The sequence below is a fragment of the Zeugodacus cucurbitae genome, chromosome 5 (genome assembly GCF_028554725.1).
Source record: "Zeugodacus cucurbitae isolate PBARC_wt_2022May chromosome 5, idZeuCucr1.2, whole genome shotgun sequence".
In the NCBI taxonomy this organism is placed as follows: Eukaryota; Metazoa; Arthropoda; class Insecta; order Diptera; family Tephritidae; genus Zeugodacus; species Zeugodacus cucurbitae.
Window position 1 is genome coordinate 52,561,494 of NC_071670.1, and position 13,763 is coordinate 52,575,256.

At 34.8% G+C, this 13,763-nt stretch overlaps 1 protein-coding gene across 3 annotated transcripts in view; it reads right to left on the reverse strand.

Annotated features, from left to right (window-relative positions):
- Positions 1 to 13,763, reverse strand: part of LOC105210656 (acetylcholine receptor subunit alpha-like) — a 321,573-nt gene that overhangs the window by 50,161 nt on the left and 257,649 nt on the right. For all 3 annotated transcript variants that reach the window (XM_054231051.1, XM_054231050.1, XM_029039252.2), the window contains one exon: positions 9,530 to 9,645. In XM_054231051.1, coding sequence (XP_054087026.1) covers positions 9,530 to 9,645 — 116 coding nt within the window. The remainder of the gene's footprint in view (positions 1 to 9,529; positions 9,646 to 13,763) is intronic.

Sequence of the window (13,763 nt, forward strand, 5' to 3'; positions counted from 1 at the left end):
AGAAAGCAGCCCACAAGCCGTTCAACTGCCTGCCATCAGGTGGCCGCCGCGCCCACAGCTGCCTGGTTGCCCTGGTAGTTCACTATGGCGGTGTTGTTTGGTTGGGTGTTCGCAGTTGAGTCAATTTGCGTTTAGTTCAAACACGTTTCGAGTTTTTGCCTCCGCGCTACCTAACTTATCATAGCAACTGTGGTAGGCGGAAACGGAAACTGTTATAAATTCAATGGGAAGGCAGTAGATGAGTTGATAAGACGATGACGATGATTAAATAGTTTATATTTTGCCCTTTTTCTATGCGCGTACTAGTAGTTTTGAATTAATTTATTGCGGTGTTTTACCTGCTTTTTTATTGCAGTTGTTTGCTATTATTCAAGCGATATTTTATGTATATTTTGTACAAATTTGGAATTTTGACGTATTTTAAGTTTTAGTATGACACAATTTCAGACTTTTATAACAACTATTAAATAAATATGACAGTTTGGAATATTTATGTTTGTTTTCGAAAGTTTTTGAAAATTCAGTAAAACAAATATAGGCGAATATCAATACTCGCCGCAGATTTAAGCCTAAGCCTAAACCTTGTATCCGTATGTTCTCTAACAAATTAAGATTTTGTTTTATTGCTGTTTTGAAATACGTCTTTTTGGGAAATGCTATATATCACTAGGAAGGAATTTGAACCTGAGAAGAAAAATTGCTTAAGAGGTTGACGATTTTGTGACAATATATTCATCCCCACTGCACTTTTCACATAAAATCTTTTCCAAAAGTTTCATATTTGAGGTCAAATAGACCAATACCTCAAATATATTTCAAACCTGCGAGAATATTTGATATAGAAACAAAATTGTCATAAAATACGTGATCTGATTCTGAATCTGATTTGGAGATAATAATTCTATATTTCAAACAGTCTCTTTCTTAGCCCACTTCGTTCAAAGTTCTTTCAGTCTGAGATTGAATTCCACATATCTGAACCTTTGCATAGTCACAGCCTTTTATAAATTACGTCTAAGATATTACGTAATATAATACCTCCTCGAACAAACGATTTTTGGAACCCTAGAGGTTGGCTCACAATAAATCGAGAAAAGTAAAGTATTTGGTCGATACTAGCCAGCAAGACCTTGCACGTTATTGATATCTGAAATTAGGTGGCGGTGAATATTTCGGTGAAGGATCTTATGCCGATGGAAAGGGGATCCCTTTTAACTGCTTTTAACTGAGTTTTTGAAATTAACAAGATAAGATCTCCAAAAATATTTCACCGTTGAAAATTTTTATAATTTCTTTGAATAATTGCAGGAGAGTTAGGATGGATTAGAAATTTGCGATACCCAATGTGGACCCACAAAATTTTTTAAAATCAAATGTGTAGGTATGTCGAACAACTACAGCGAGTTATTCTGATCTAGTGCTATACAAATTGAATGCTTTCCGAAAAAGTCCTAATAAGATCTCAAACCTCTAAATAATTTTTGAGAATAAAATCACTTGGTTAATTGAGAAATCGGCGAATAATAACGTCTACTATATAAGTGTTAGTCTTTTCAGTCTCAAGTCCTCTTAGAAAATAGGTTTATAGTTTCTATTGGAATATTATTGAAACAAGCTAAGTTAAAAGTGAGAAGGGTGACTGAATGTTTTGGAAGTGACAACAGTTATCCGATCTCCATATATGATAGTTCTTACAGGAACTAAAACTATTGGTAGTATAAAACACTAGAGCTCACAGAAGATACAGGACGATACGAATAAACTAAGTTATATTTAATATGATAGCACTTTCTTTACTTTTGGAAGAAAGCAGCATTTCAAGTAAGAATAATATATTTCAAGTAAGAATAATAATTTTCTGGGAATTCATAGTGCGTCATTCACCTTTTTGGATGCGTACCAAAAAATGAAAGTTTCACTTTCAATTACGAAAACGGAACTGGTGAAACATAGATAGTAATAATTTTGCAAACTTTTCACGAAGAAAAATAATTAAAAATGTGCGTAGTAAAGGAAGACGACATTGAAAGCACAAATGCATACAAACATACATACACGGAAACTCATAAAATATTACAAAAAAAAAAATTGGAAAGAAGCCTATGCACCCACAAAAGACGCAATACTTGGCAATTCGACGCGCAATCATAAACTTTGATGGAAGAAAATTTATTAGAGAGAAGGAGAAACAAAAATTGATGCAAAACAAACAGAAAAGTTGTCGCGTCTAAGAAACGTAGGGAAGCTAAACAAAGACATTTGCAGGAGCTTTGAGACTAAACTTGGCACAAAATCTCTGCACCCTGAGTTGTCTGGCGCGCTGCCTGCGCCTTGACTTTCAATTTATTTGCTTGTTTGCTTATTTGGCGCGTTGACGCAGGTCAAGGCTGCCACACCGTGGAGACCACTCAAATATCAATTTCTGATTGTTTTGCATTTCTTTTTTTGAAATTCTTGGAGAACGCGAAAATTAATTAAACACACTACCATTTCGTGTTTTGGCATTCTGCACTAATGTTTATTTTAATAGCTGTGAGAAACATCAACAGCGATTTGCAACTCTGCCACTGAAATGACTAAAAATAAGTCAAATAGAATAAACGAAAGAATCAGACAAGAGTACGTGTATGTGTATATATAGGCACGAGTAGATACGAGTACACTGGAAGGCAAGTAAACTTTTTAAATTAAAAAACTTTTGCCACTTACAACATTAAACTCACACGAGCCGAATGGAGTAAGCGCGGCGCGTAAATCAAACCTCGGCGAGTGAGTTGAAGGCGAGAGAGTGGAGGGAGCAGTGCGGTAGTTGTGTGATTTTGAGAGAGGGGGCTTATAAGAGACTGTATACTATGTGAAAGATTGAAAATCCACAATCGTCTCTTTTTCTACCCGAACCAAAATTGATATTATTGCTCAGAGTAATTCCACGTCTGAATTCCACGCGGGCAATGTTTTCGGTTCCAAGATTTAGATGCTGGCAATCAAATCTTAGGATAGAATTGTGAAGTCTCTGGTTCAAAGTACACTTCCAACTCAAAATGAATAGACGATTCCACCGTCTGTCATCGAGTACGGGTTCATTATTTTTTCCAGATATTTCATCCATGTAACATATTGGATAATTATACTGCTTATATCAGGAAACCTCTCGAAACCCTCAGAGAGCTGCTTCATCCCTTGGAGGCATTTTCGGACTCACTTAGTTATTGAACTCTTAACTTGAAACTACTATTTTTATTTCATTGGGCTTAACACAACTCCTCCCCCGAAATTCAAAATCGTCTTAGCCCTTTGGTTAGTTAGTGCAGACGCTTTCGGAAATGACTTAAATACTTGGAGCGTAAAGTAAGCCACATGCGTTCAACCAACAAAGCTTTAGTAAAGCACAACAAAAACAACAACTTAAGTACACCAACACCAACTTAAGCGCAGTAAAAGCTTTGAAGTTCATCATGTTGGTAGATAGTTGTGTAGACTTCATAAGGGGGAGGGGGAGAGGAAGAAACTAATTTGTCAAGCAGATCTTAAATCTCAAAGTTGAGGGAAGTTTCAAAGAGGAGCTTAAGTAGAACGCCCAAGTTAGAAACAACTGGGAAGACAGAACAAACAACAGAGAGGTATAAGTACGAGAGGCATAAGGAGGCTGTGCAGCACCTCCCACAACCAAGACACATAGTCACTTTGTAGTCAGCTATTAAATACATAATGCGAAGCAGAATTTGTTTGCAGACATTGCCTCGACGAAGTGTTATCAATCAGTTACATGTCTACAAATATTTATAATATATGTACATAGATATGCATTTAGAAGCTCCAGTGTTATGCGTTAATAACGTCTATTATGCTAATTTGGCAAATGTATTGTGTTGGCACCAGAATGATGCTTAATGTACAAAAGTCAAATGTACGCACTCATAAATGCCCGCATGCCACTTAAGTAGTATGTCGCAGCTGTTTGAACTTTGTGGAACGCCTCAAGCTTTCAGTCTCCCTCTCATCATTAATTGATTGCTGTCATTTATCGAAGTCATAGGTTTGCGTTGTGGTGGTTGGGTTCCGCCCACCACACGCGTCACATATTTCAAAGTGTTACGCAACTGACATATTTTAACCCAACCCCTTCTTCTTATATTATGTTCTCAAGCGCGACTAATTGCATGTACACATATGGATAGGAACATTTGCTATTATATTATTTATTATACAGTTTATAGAGGGATTCTAAATATGGGTATTTTAGGTTAAAAGAGAAGGTAGACGCTTTAAATACTATTTTGAAATAATCAGGAAGGAGCCATGTCGATTTAAACAATTTTAATGTTCTTGTAAAGAAAATGTTGCCTACATTTAGGATGAATTTTAAATTAAAATATCAGTATTAGTACAGAGAATTCTTTAGAATGGCATGGTGACAAGGATATCAGTAGTATAATTTCTAATATTTCTTAATTTGAACTAAACCTCTTTTCAAGGCCTGGATATGGATCTAGCTAATTGGCATATATTTAAGTTTTGAAAAAAAGAAGATGTGGTCGTCTTGGACACGTAGACATTCTGTCACTGAAATTAAAGAAAAGCTGGCATGTTGACGATCGAAACAGTGTCCCAGTGGTAGATAACCCACAATGAAGATATAATCCCTACGCAGATGGATGAGTTTCCTGTCAGCATAATCGTTATAAATTTGTAATATCGGAGTAACTGAATGTTGTTGGTGGATAATCTAATGAGTCTCATGGAATTTGGTATATCCAGTCTAACTGGTCCCATTTTTAACTTTCTACAACATCTTGAATGCGATTTTGGTGGGGTAATAATAGGTATTTTTTTGCAATATTAGGTGCCTGTACTTAGCTTAAAAGTCCCGGTTCTAGAAATTTTTGTCTCTTAATAATTATAATAACCGCTCTCTCTTAGTTGAGAGAGTTTCGAAATTTAGAAATTTAAGAATAGTGGAGAGAATGTTCACAGTGTTCCTTAAACGAAACTCATCTTTTTAGAATGATCTAAAAAAGTCATGGATAATGCATTTTAGCAACGGTATAAACTAATTTCTAATACAAAGTTAACCTTAGATTTGTAGGAATATCCCAAGATTTGAAACAAAGTTGAGGTCAACTAAAAAAGCTTCAAGCATCAAAGTCTCCGAATTATTTGATAGAATCTCCTACATTTTCATTAGACGGATCTCTGTGAATATATTAAAATAGATAAAGTAGATATAAAAATTTCATAGATATCTTTGAAACAGAGTCTGAGACTTTTGGGGAAATAAAGGCAACGTTCTCTTTCCCCAGCAGAGAAGAATGAATCAACGATACAATCATAGATAGTACCAATGTTGAAATCTATATATTCACCGACAGATCAAAAGGTGAAACAGGTACGGAAGCAGGCTTCTTCTGTAAAATCTCACATACAGAAAACAGCTTCAAACTGAACGACTACAACTCGGTAGTTCAAGCTGAGATTAAGGGAAGGCGCTAGGTTTGCTTGTACCCTAACAAACAGGTCCATCAACTTTATCATGGATAGTCAAGCCGCAATGTGCAACACAGGTCGGGCCACAAAACTACTATGGGGTAATGTTGACACTGGACAGATCAAAAAACTTACTTACTTTGAGCAAAAGAGAACTAAGTGCCTAATGATGACCTAAGTGCGGCCGCTTGCGGTCAGAGAGCCTCCTTTTTCAACCAACCATCTCCTTACCTTCAAAATATACTACTACTGACCCCAAACAACCACTCCACTTACATCCAAAATAATTCTAATTCATTTGAAAAGAGAAATGTGTATTTACATTTTTCATTTTGTAGCGAGTCCATGCCGTCTTTAGAACCTCCAAAGCCTAGCATATAATCCACACATAATTTTTAAATATAAATCACAAATTTGAGTAGATTCACAAAATTTCGACTACTTAACTCGCAAAAGCGCACACAATAGATAAAGACTTGCTAAAAAAAAGAAGGGAAATCAAAAGGTGAGCGTGCCAATTAAGGAGCCAACATCTTTATAAAACGAGTCAATTCATAAACGTTGTGACTATATTGTGTAGCATGACAAACTCATTTGAAGTATACCTCTAGGCGTAGAGAGGCATAAACTAGCATGTGGCAAGATAAATGTGAAAAAGAAAAACAGGAAAAGGAGAAGCACGTGTGCAAAGTTGAATAAAGAAGCGCCTATAAAGTATATTTTCCTAGGCACGCAACACACATATATAGAAGAGCAAAAAAATCAAATTCACTGCAGTGACTTTGTAGAGTGTACAATAAAGAGAGCAGCTGGCAGTTTAGCTGCGTGTGCGTGAGTGCTTGTTGACGCTTGTCACGCCAAAGGCTTTTTCAGCAATTCTGCCATTTTTTCGAACACACTTTTCTTAACGGCTCTTTGTATTGCTGGGGGTATGAGCAGCCACTGTGAATGATGTGTATAGAGGAAATAAAAAAAAAAAAACAAAATTAAAAGGTGTTAAAGAAGAGAGATGAGGTTGAGTATGAGTTGTGTTAGCTGTGTTGAGTTAGTGATGGTTATGAAAAGTACAAAGTATGCTGGTGACTGGTGACTGCCGATGCTGGTGTTCTTCCACCATCAAACAATGTTGCCAGTACGCGTTCATCAGCGCTCTTGTTGCTCATAAAGACATATGTGTTAAGCGTTTTTTTTCTCCCGTTAGCAAACACAGTCGTTTCATAATCAGCTGGGAAATAAGTGTGTAGACTTTCTTTTTTGTTCACTTCCTTATACATGCCTCTTCTTCGCACACTTTTTGTTCGACGACTGCAAATCAGCAAAGTGACATTGTGTCATCATCATTGTATGTAGTAGGAGCTATTTGGCAGTGCGCCGTGCAACTAACAGTTAATAAAAAGGTCACACTTTTTCACTTCTGCACACACACACAGTTATACTACTTTATTGCTTGTTTGGCCATTTACGTTTCACCCTGATGTGTGTTTGTGACGTGGACAAAATGTCTTAATGTCCACCAAAGGTATTTAGACCTGTGGGCAAAGGGGACCAAATACAAAAACCAACTCACATCCACATGTGAGCTATGCGTTTATTTACATATAGCTATGGCCCTGTGGCGCATTATTCGGGGACAAATGACAAATTTGCATTGTCAAATTTATGCTGTTAACTCAATAAGGCGTAACCGGAGACCGGAGTGCCTTGAGCTATTAGCAGCGTAATTTAGAGTTGGGGGAATACATATATGACATCTGTATTTATTGTATATATGTATGTAGAGATGTATTTATATGTAAAACATGGCGAATACAGTGAAAGGAACTAATGTACCTCGCTTTTCCAAAAATCACAAAGACTTTTTGTATACTATAACTCCACACTTCTAGATTGAGTTTGAAATGAACTGCTATGAATATACGAGGGCTGCTATATATATTTCTGGCCTAGGCAATACTAAGTGTTGCCAGGTGCAATCTGACATTTCCATTGGAAAGTTTGACATTTTTTAGCATAACATCACTCAGAACGTTTTGTGATTTTATCGTGAATTGTTTTATTTACAGGGAATTAAAAAATTCATCTCGGCCAAAAAATGGAATTAACTCGTGAACATTTTCGTGCGATAATTTTTCACAACTTTCGACGTGGATTATCGCGACAAGAGTGCATTGATGAACTAAAATCTTTGTATGGCTATGAAGCACCATCCTATAGCACTGTGAAAAACTGGTACAACAAATTCAATCGTGGCCGACACTCGCTCAAAGACGAATTCCGTGAAGGTCGTCCAAAAACAGCCGTTGTGCCAGAAAACATCGATGGGGTACGTGAACTGATAATGCAAGACCATCATGTAACATACCTTCAGATAGAGGCATGCCTTTGCATTGCTCCCACCAGCATACATTCGATATTGCATGAACACCTGGCCGTAAAGAAGGTTTGTTCTCGTTGGATCCCGCACAATTTGACAATCGCTCAAAAAAAGGCTCAAAAAAAGTGCTTCGAAAATTGGTTTGAGCGTATGCAAAAGTGTATAAATCTTGATAGAGAATATTTTGAAAAACAATAAAACCATTTTCGTTGATAAATATTCCTATTTTCATTATTAGGACAGAAATATATATAGCAACCCTCGTAGTAGTCATATACATATGTAAGTAATCTACATGTATGTAAGAGTTCGATTTTTGAAAGGATACCAACCAAGAGTTTTGATACCAGGTGACAGCATTTGTAAGGTATGTTTATAACCCTTTGTAGAATTGTAAATTGTCTTTGAAGAAATAGTTTTCTATCTACTGATGTGCTGTCAATAGTCATTAGTCAGGAGTAAAGTGTTCATTTGGACAGGATAAATCGAAAACTTTGATGAGTAGTGAATTTGGTAGTTAAAATCTTTGAAATAGTAAAGGGTTTTTCAAAACGGACGCCACAAAGAAAGACCGATAGGAACAGCAAACGGCGCCATAATTTTTTCCCTCTTTTGACATTTCTCTTTAGTTAGGTTCATCATGGAAAGATATACGATTCAACAACGAGTCGAAATTATTTTAATTTACTATCAAAATTCAGTGTCAGTGGCCTCAACTTTAAAGTTGAGGCTCATTTCTGGCTAAATTGATTCGTCAATAAGCAAATTATGCGTTATTAGTCAGTCAGCAATCCGCACGTACTCCATGAGTCACCATTCCGAAAAAAATTACGGTTTGCCCGTGTTGATCAAGACCGGCACGTTTCTATGAATGGGAATCTATACCGCTCAATGAAACCCGAATATTTTTGGCTCGAATTGGATGATATGGACTTGGACAATATGTGGTTCCAACTGGAAGGCGCCACAATCCACACATCGAATTATTGAGGACCAAGTTTAGTGAACGTGTTATCTTACGAAATGGCCTAGTCGATTGGCCGCCTCGGTCGTGTGAGTTGTGTCGATAGGCTATTTTCAGTGAGGCTACGTCCAGTCTATGGTATATGCCAACAAGCCAGTGACGATTGATGAACTTCGTTCGAATATCGAAGGTGAAATTGCAGCGGTAGCAGCCGATTTATGCTTGAAAACCATCGAAAATTGTCGTCTGGACCGTGTGGCCATGCAAATGAAATCTAATTCCATACATAATTCTGCCATGAATAAAGAATTTCTCTGTTGATTTTCATACTGTTAGATTGACTGATATACACTTCGTATTTGCTACGAATTTCAAAATTATTTAATTTTTTTTAGAAAAAATTAAGAGTAATGAACATTATTGAAGCATTTGGGTTGAACTAAAATGGCAAAGTCTGCTATAATCAAAATATCATCAGTTCACTTGAAGGTGATATATTTGAGAAAGTATAATTTCTTAAAAATATTATGGGGTTCAGATACTGCCTCTTTGCATATAAGATTTTTCCATTTTTTATAGTACTTATCTGCTTATATATGCATACAGATAAGTACCATAAATAATTCCCCCTTATAGTATAGCTACATTACAGCTAATTTAAAACAGTAAATTAATAATATATTTATAATAAATTTGCGTTCACTCACCGCACTGCAGGAACTTCCAATATATCCCATTCGACTGATGTGTAAAATTCTGATAGATCAACACCAACTTCAACAACGTTGGTGCCGTTCAGCTCGTCGATATGCCGCAGGTCCACCTGCAGAGCAAATAAATTATTTATTAAATATGGCGTCATTAATATTTAATAACATGTAAATAGTGTACAAATATTTGCAGTGTAATAATTGTGATAAAAAATTAGGATAATTATTTGATAAACATCGACGTGTAAATTCACACCATTCGCGTTAACCTACAGGTGTTCACCTTTAAACGAGTTTACCAGCAAAAAAACTTCCCCGTATTTTTTCGAAGTAATACTTTTTCATGATTTATATTTGTCAACATTGAAAAAGATGATAATCCTTCAGTTGTTTTTGTTTCTACACCGCTGGAAAACTTAGGAGGAAAGTTTGAATTTATGTTTAAATTCTCTTTTAATGTTGGAAAATGGGAATAACAAAGATTTCTTTTAATTTTACAAGGAATAATTTACATATAAATCTAGTAACACGTGATGAGTATCTAAAATTTCTATGAATTTAAGAACAAATAATAAATTACCGATGTTGTCGACTCTCTGCTCACTTTTATGTCCGAGTTTTTCTCACACTTCAGCAAATCACTTCTAAGCAATCAAGTGAAATGAAGCGAAGATAAGCAAGTAGGGAAAGATGAAAAACAAATTCACGAAGAGGAAATAAATTAACATAAAATTATTGAACAAAAATCGCTGATTGGCCATGATTGGCTAAGCAAAATGATAAATCATGGTATCAATCAAATACTAGGTGAATATGCTGTATTCGAAAGATGGTGGATGAAAATTACAAAGAAGAAATAGTCAAAGAATATTATCTACATGTTTCTAACAAAGCAATAGATATCCCAAATAACTTTTTCTCCTAATATACAGGGTCGCCAGAGAAACTTTTAAATACAGATTTTTGAAACTGATAACGGTATAACATTTCCCCAACTTCTTGGAACAACAAAGTGTCCAGTTTATTAGATTAGTTCTGAGGGAGAATGTTCGCCAGAAGAGTATTGCTAATTACTATTTATCGGACTTTTGATAAAAAAAAATATACAAATCTTAACATTTGAATGACATTACAATTTACTCAACGCTCCTCGTAAATTTACGAACTCACTATGAAAACTTAAGTATGTAAATTTTATATATTTATTTTATTTTTTATTTGTCTTTATTATTTCGTTTGTAGTCTAAAACTCAAATCAATGCAAATATTTGGTTTCGTTTAAATTTGTAACTGTAAATAAATCAGAAATGCGTGTGAATCGAATTAAACGTTGACGATAGCCGAAAAGATTTATTTACAGTTTATTTCCGGTACATTGAAACACGGATTGTTGTTCTTTGAAAATTTATCGCATTTGTTTGTTATTTGTTCAATTCATTACCATTTATTTCGATTGTAAATTTATTCAACTGTGCAACAAATTGTTTACCAAAAAAACTTAAAAGCTGATGATATTTTGTGTAGATTTTGATTTTTAACTACGTTGGATATGGTAAATAGTAGAATAAAATATTACTGTTTAGATAAGTAAGAAATGTTAAAAAAGTAATGAATTATGCGCCTGAATGTAGGCAACAATTTTATTATGGTTTTAATAAGGACGTATCAGTCCTAGAGATATTATTTTTAAATTACATATTTTACATCTAAAAAAATGTTTACAAATCTCTCTCTCAAAAGCTTTAATCACCACTTGCAATGCGAGTAACGACACAGCGAACTCCATCAAGCGCTTAACGCAATATTTATCTTCTGTCGCTTGCAATTTTTATGCACAGCACTTTGACTTCGTTTCTGATATTCTGGAACGCATTAGTATCAGGAAATGCTACCGGCTATACACGATTGCGGAAGTTAGCAACGGATGAGTTGCTTTCAGAAACGTGTTTAAAATTTATGAAAAAAGGAAAATATGAAAACGTGGAGAGTGTAGAGTAAGGAAGTTGCTACAGCAAACAGTGTAAGAATGACATGAAAAGAATGTTTTTGCTTTTATTAAAAGCAAACCGATATATTTTTGAAGTTTTGTTATCGCAATTTTAGTTGTTTAAAAAAATTGCTTAAACTTTTAGTAACTAAGATGACACGTGCTGTTTATCGGATATGCAATTTATTTGCAGCATAGTTTTAGGCGTGTAACGCTTTATTTCATTCGCTTAGCATTACACCGTTGCATTTCTCATACGATTAATGATATTAACTCAAATTATTTTCTCATTATGCTTCCAATGTTATAATTTTCGTAAAATATAGAGTTAAGAGCTATCGTGAATAGTCTTGTTAACTCGAAGAATTATTCTAATTTTTGGAGTAACTCGAAGTAAAATTGCCACATAATATTTTTTATTTAAAGCTGTTTACTTTTCAATTATATATTATTTCCAAATTGGACGTAGAGTATTCGTTCAATAATAGAAAAAAAGAGAGTTATTTAAATTAAAATTTCAAATCTTCTAAAATCAAATTTCCAAATATTCCATCAGTTGGAATAGCATTTCTAAATTCTAATAAATCATTGTTTGTTCGTCAAAGCTGATTTACTCATGTCCACTTTTGTAGTCAGTGAATGTTTGCCACAAGGGGCATGTGCCATTCACTCAAATCAAAAATAAAATAACCATTGTGAAATGCTATCAAGTTTTAAGAGAAAGAGAGGTAGAAAGACAACTGCAAAATGGACAAAACTAGAATTTCACATATACAACGTGCTATAATACAGGGGAATTTGAATTGAACTTTTGAGATGGTCAACAGATTTTAAATTTTTTTTCGACAGCTAACATTATTGTGAAATATATTTGTATATGTACCATATGTGAATGGAAGTGCCAATTTAATGACACAATAGTGTGTCGCAGTGTGTGGCAACATCAAAAATGTCATTTGCTTTTCGATTGTTGAAATGCTAATTGGTTGCTTTGCATGCTTGGTTAACAATGCCTCTAAGGCGTTAATTGATAGGCAAATGATAACGTGGCTGGACTTGTGATGACTGTGTGCTATTTTGATTTTGTAAATGAAGTTCACTGTTTCGAATTTTGCATTTGTTAAAGAGTGCATTAAATAGTTTTGCTGTTGAATAATTGAAGTGGATAACAATGAGCTAGTCAGTGGAGTTAGGGAGACCATTAGGGTAGATGATGATGATCTCTTGACCTAAAACATGTTAGAGATACGGATGTCATAGATTCTTAAAACGAGTGATAACCTTAAATAAAAATATTTTTTTGATATTAACCCTTAAAGGGAAGCTTTAAAATTACTAGTAAATATTAAGCACACTTTCAAAATTGTTTCCTTAAAAATGTAGATTAGGCTAGTTTAGGTCAAATGACAAACACAAATGAGTTTGATATAATTTAATAGCGTTATTATAATAAAAGTGCCCTTCAACTATCACATTTTACAAGCATAATATGAAGGCTTAGCTCATTATTATTTCAACCAAATGGATACTGAACAAAACAAACTCTTCAAATGATGGAGATTTTGAAGGAGAACAAAGGCGACACAAATCAGGAATAAATTTACTTCACAAATGTGAGAAAATAGTTTTTTTTACGACCCAACGAAAAGGGATGCATCCCTTAAATACGAATGACAAACTTCGCGGCTATAATTTTTAAGCGCCTAAAATTTTTACAACCAAACACTTTTACGGCCACTTTTATTTTTGTGGCAAATGGCGGAAATTCGTGAAATATGCGCAAAAAGTTATATATTTCGTGGTGACACATGCGCACATACACACAAACACACATGTGGACACTTCGCGGTGGTGTCGTAAAAAATTACATAGCCAATGGATAAACAATGCTGTAAGCGCGGCGTCAGCGTAGTAAAATGGAAAGTTGATACCGATATAATGCTACAGATTATTATGTGCGTATATTAGTTCGTGCCACAAAAAAAAGACGAGAAGTCGTAAAAAGGCACTTTCTGCCATAAAATTTACAATGTGACGAGTCAGAGCAGCTGCGAAGTGACAGCGCAAGTGTCCTCATTCTTTCAAAGAACGGGCAACAGCTGTTCAATTGTGTATTAAAATATACTTGTATAAGGAAGCATGCAAATTGTTTAAGTGAAAATCAGTTTCCGAAATATTAACTAAATGTTTAATGAAAGTTCTAAACGACATAAATATGCTCTATTCGGTTGACGGTTTTTTTAG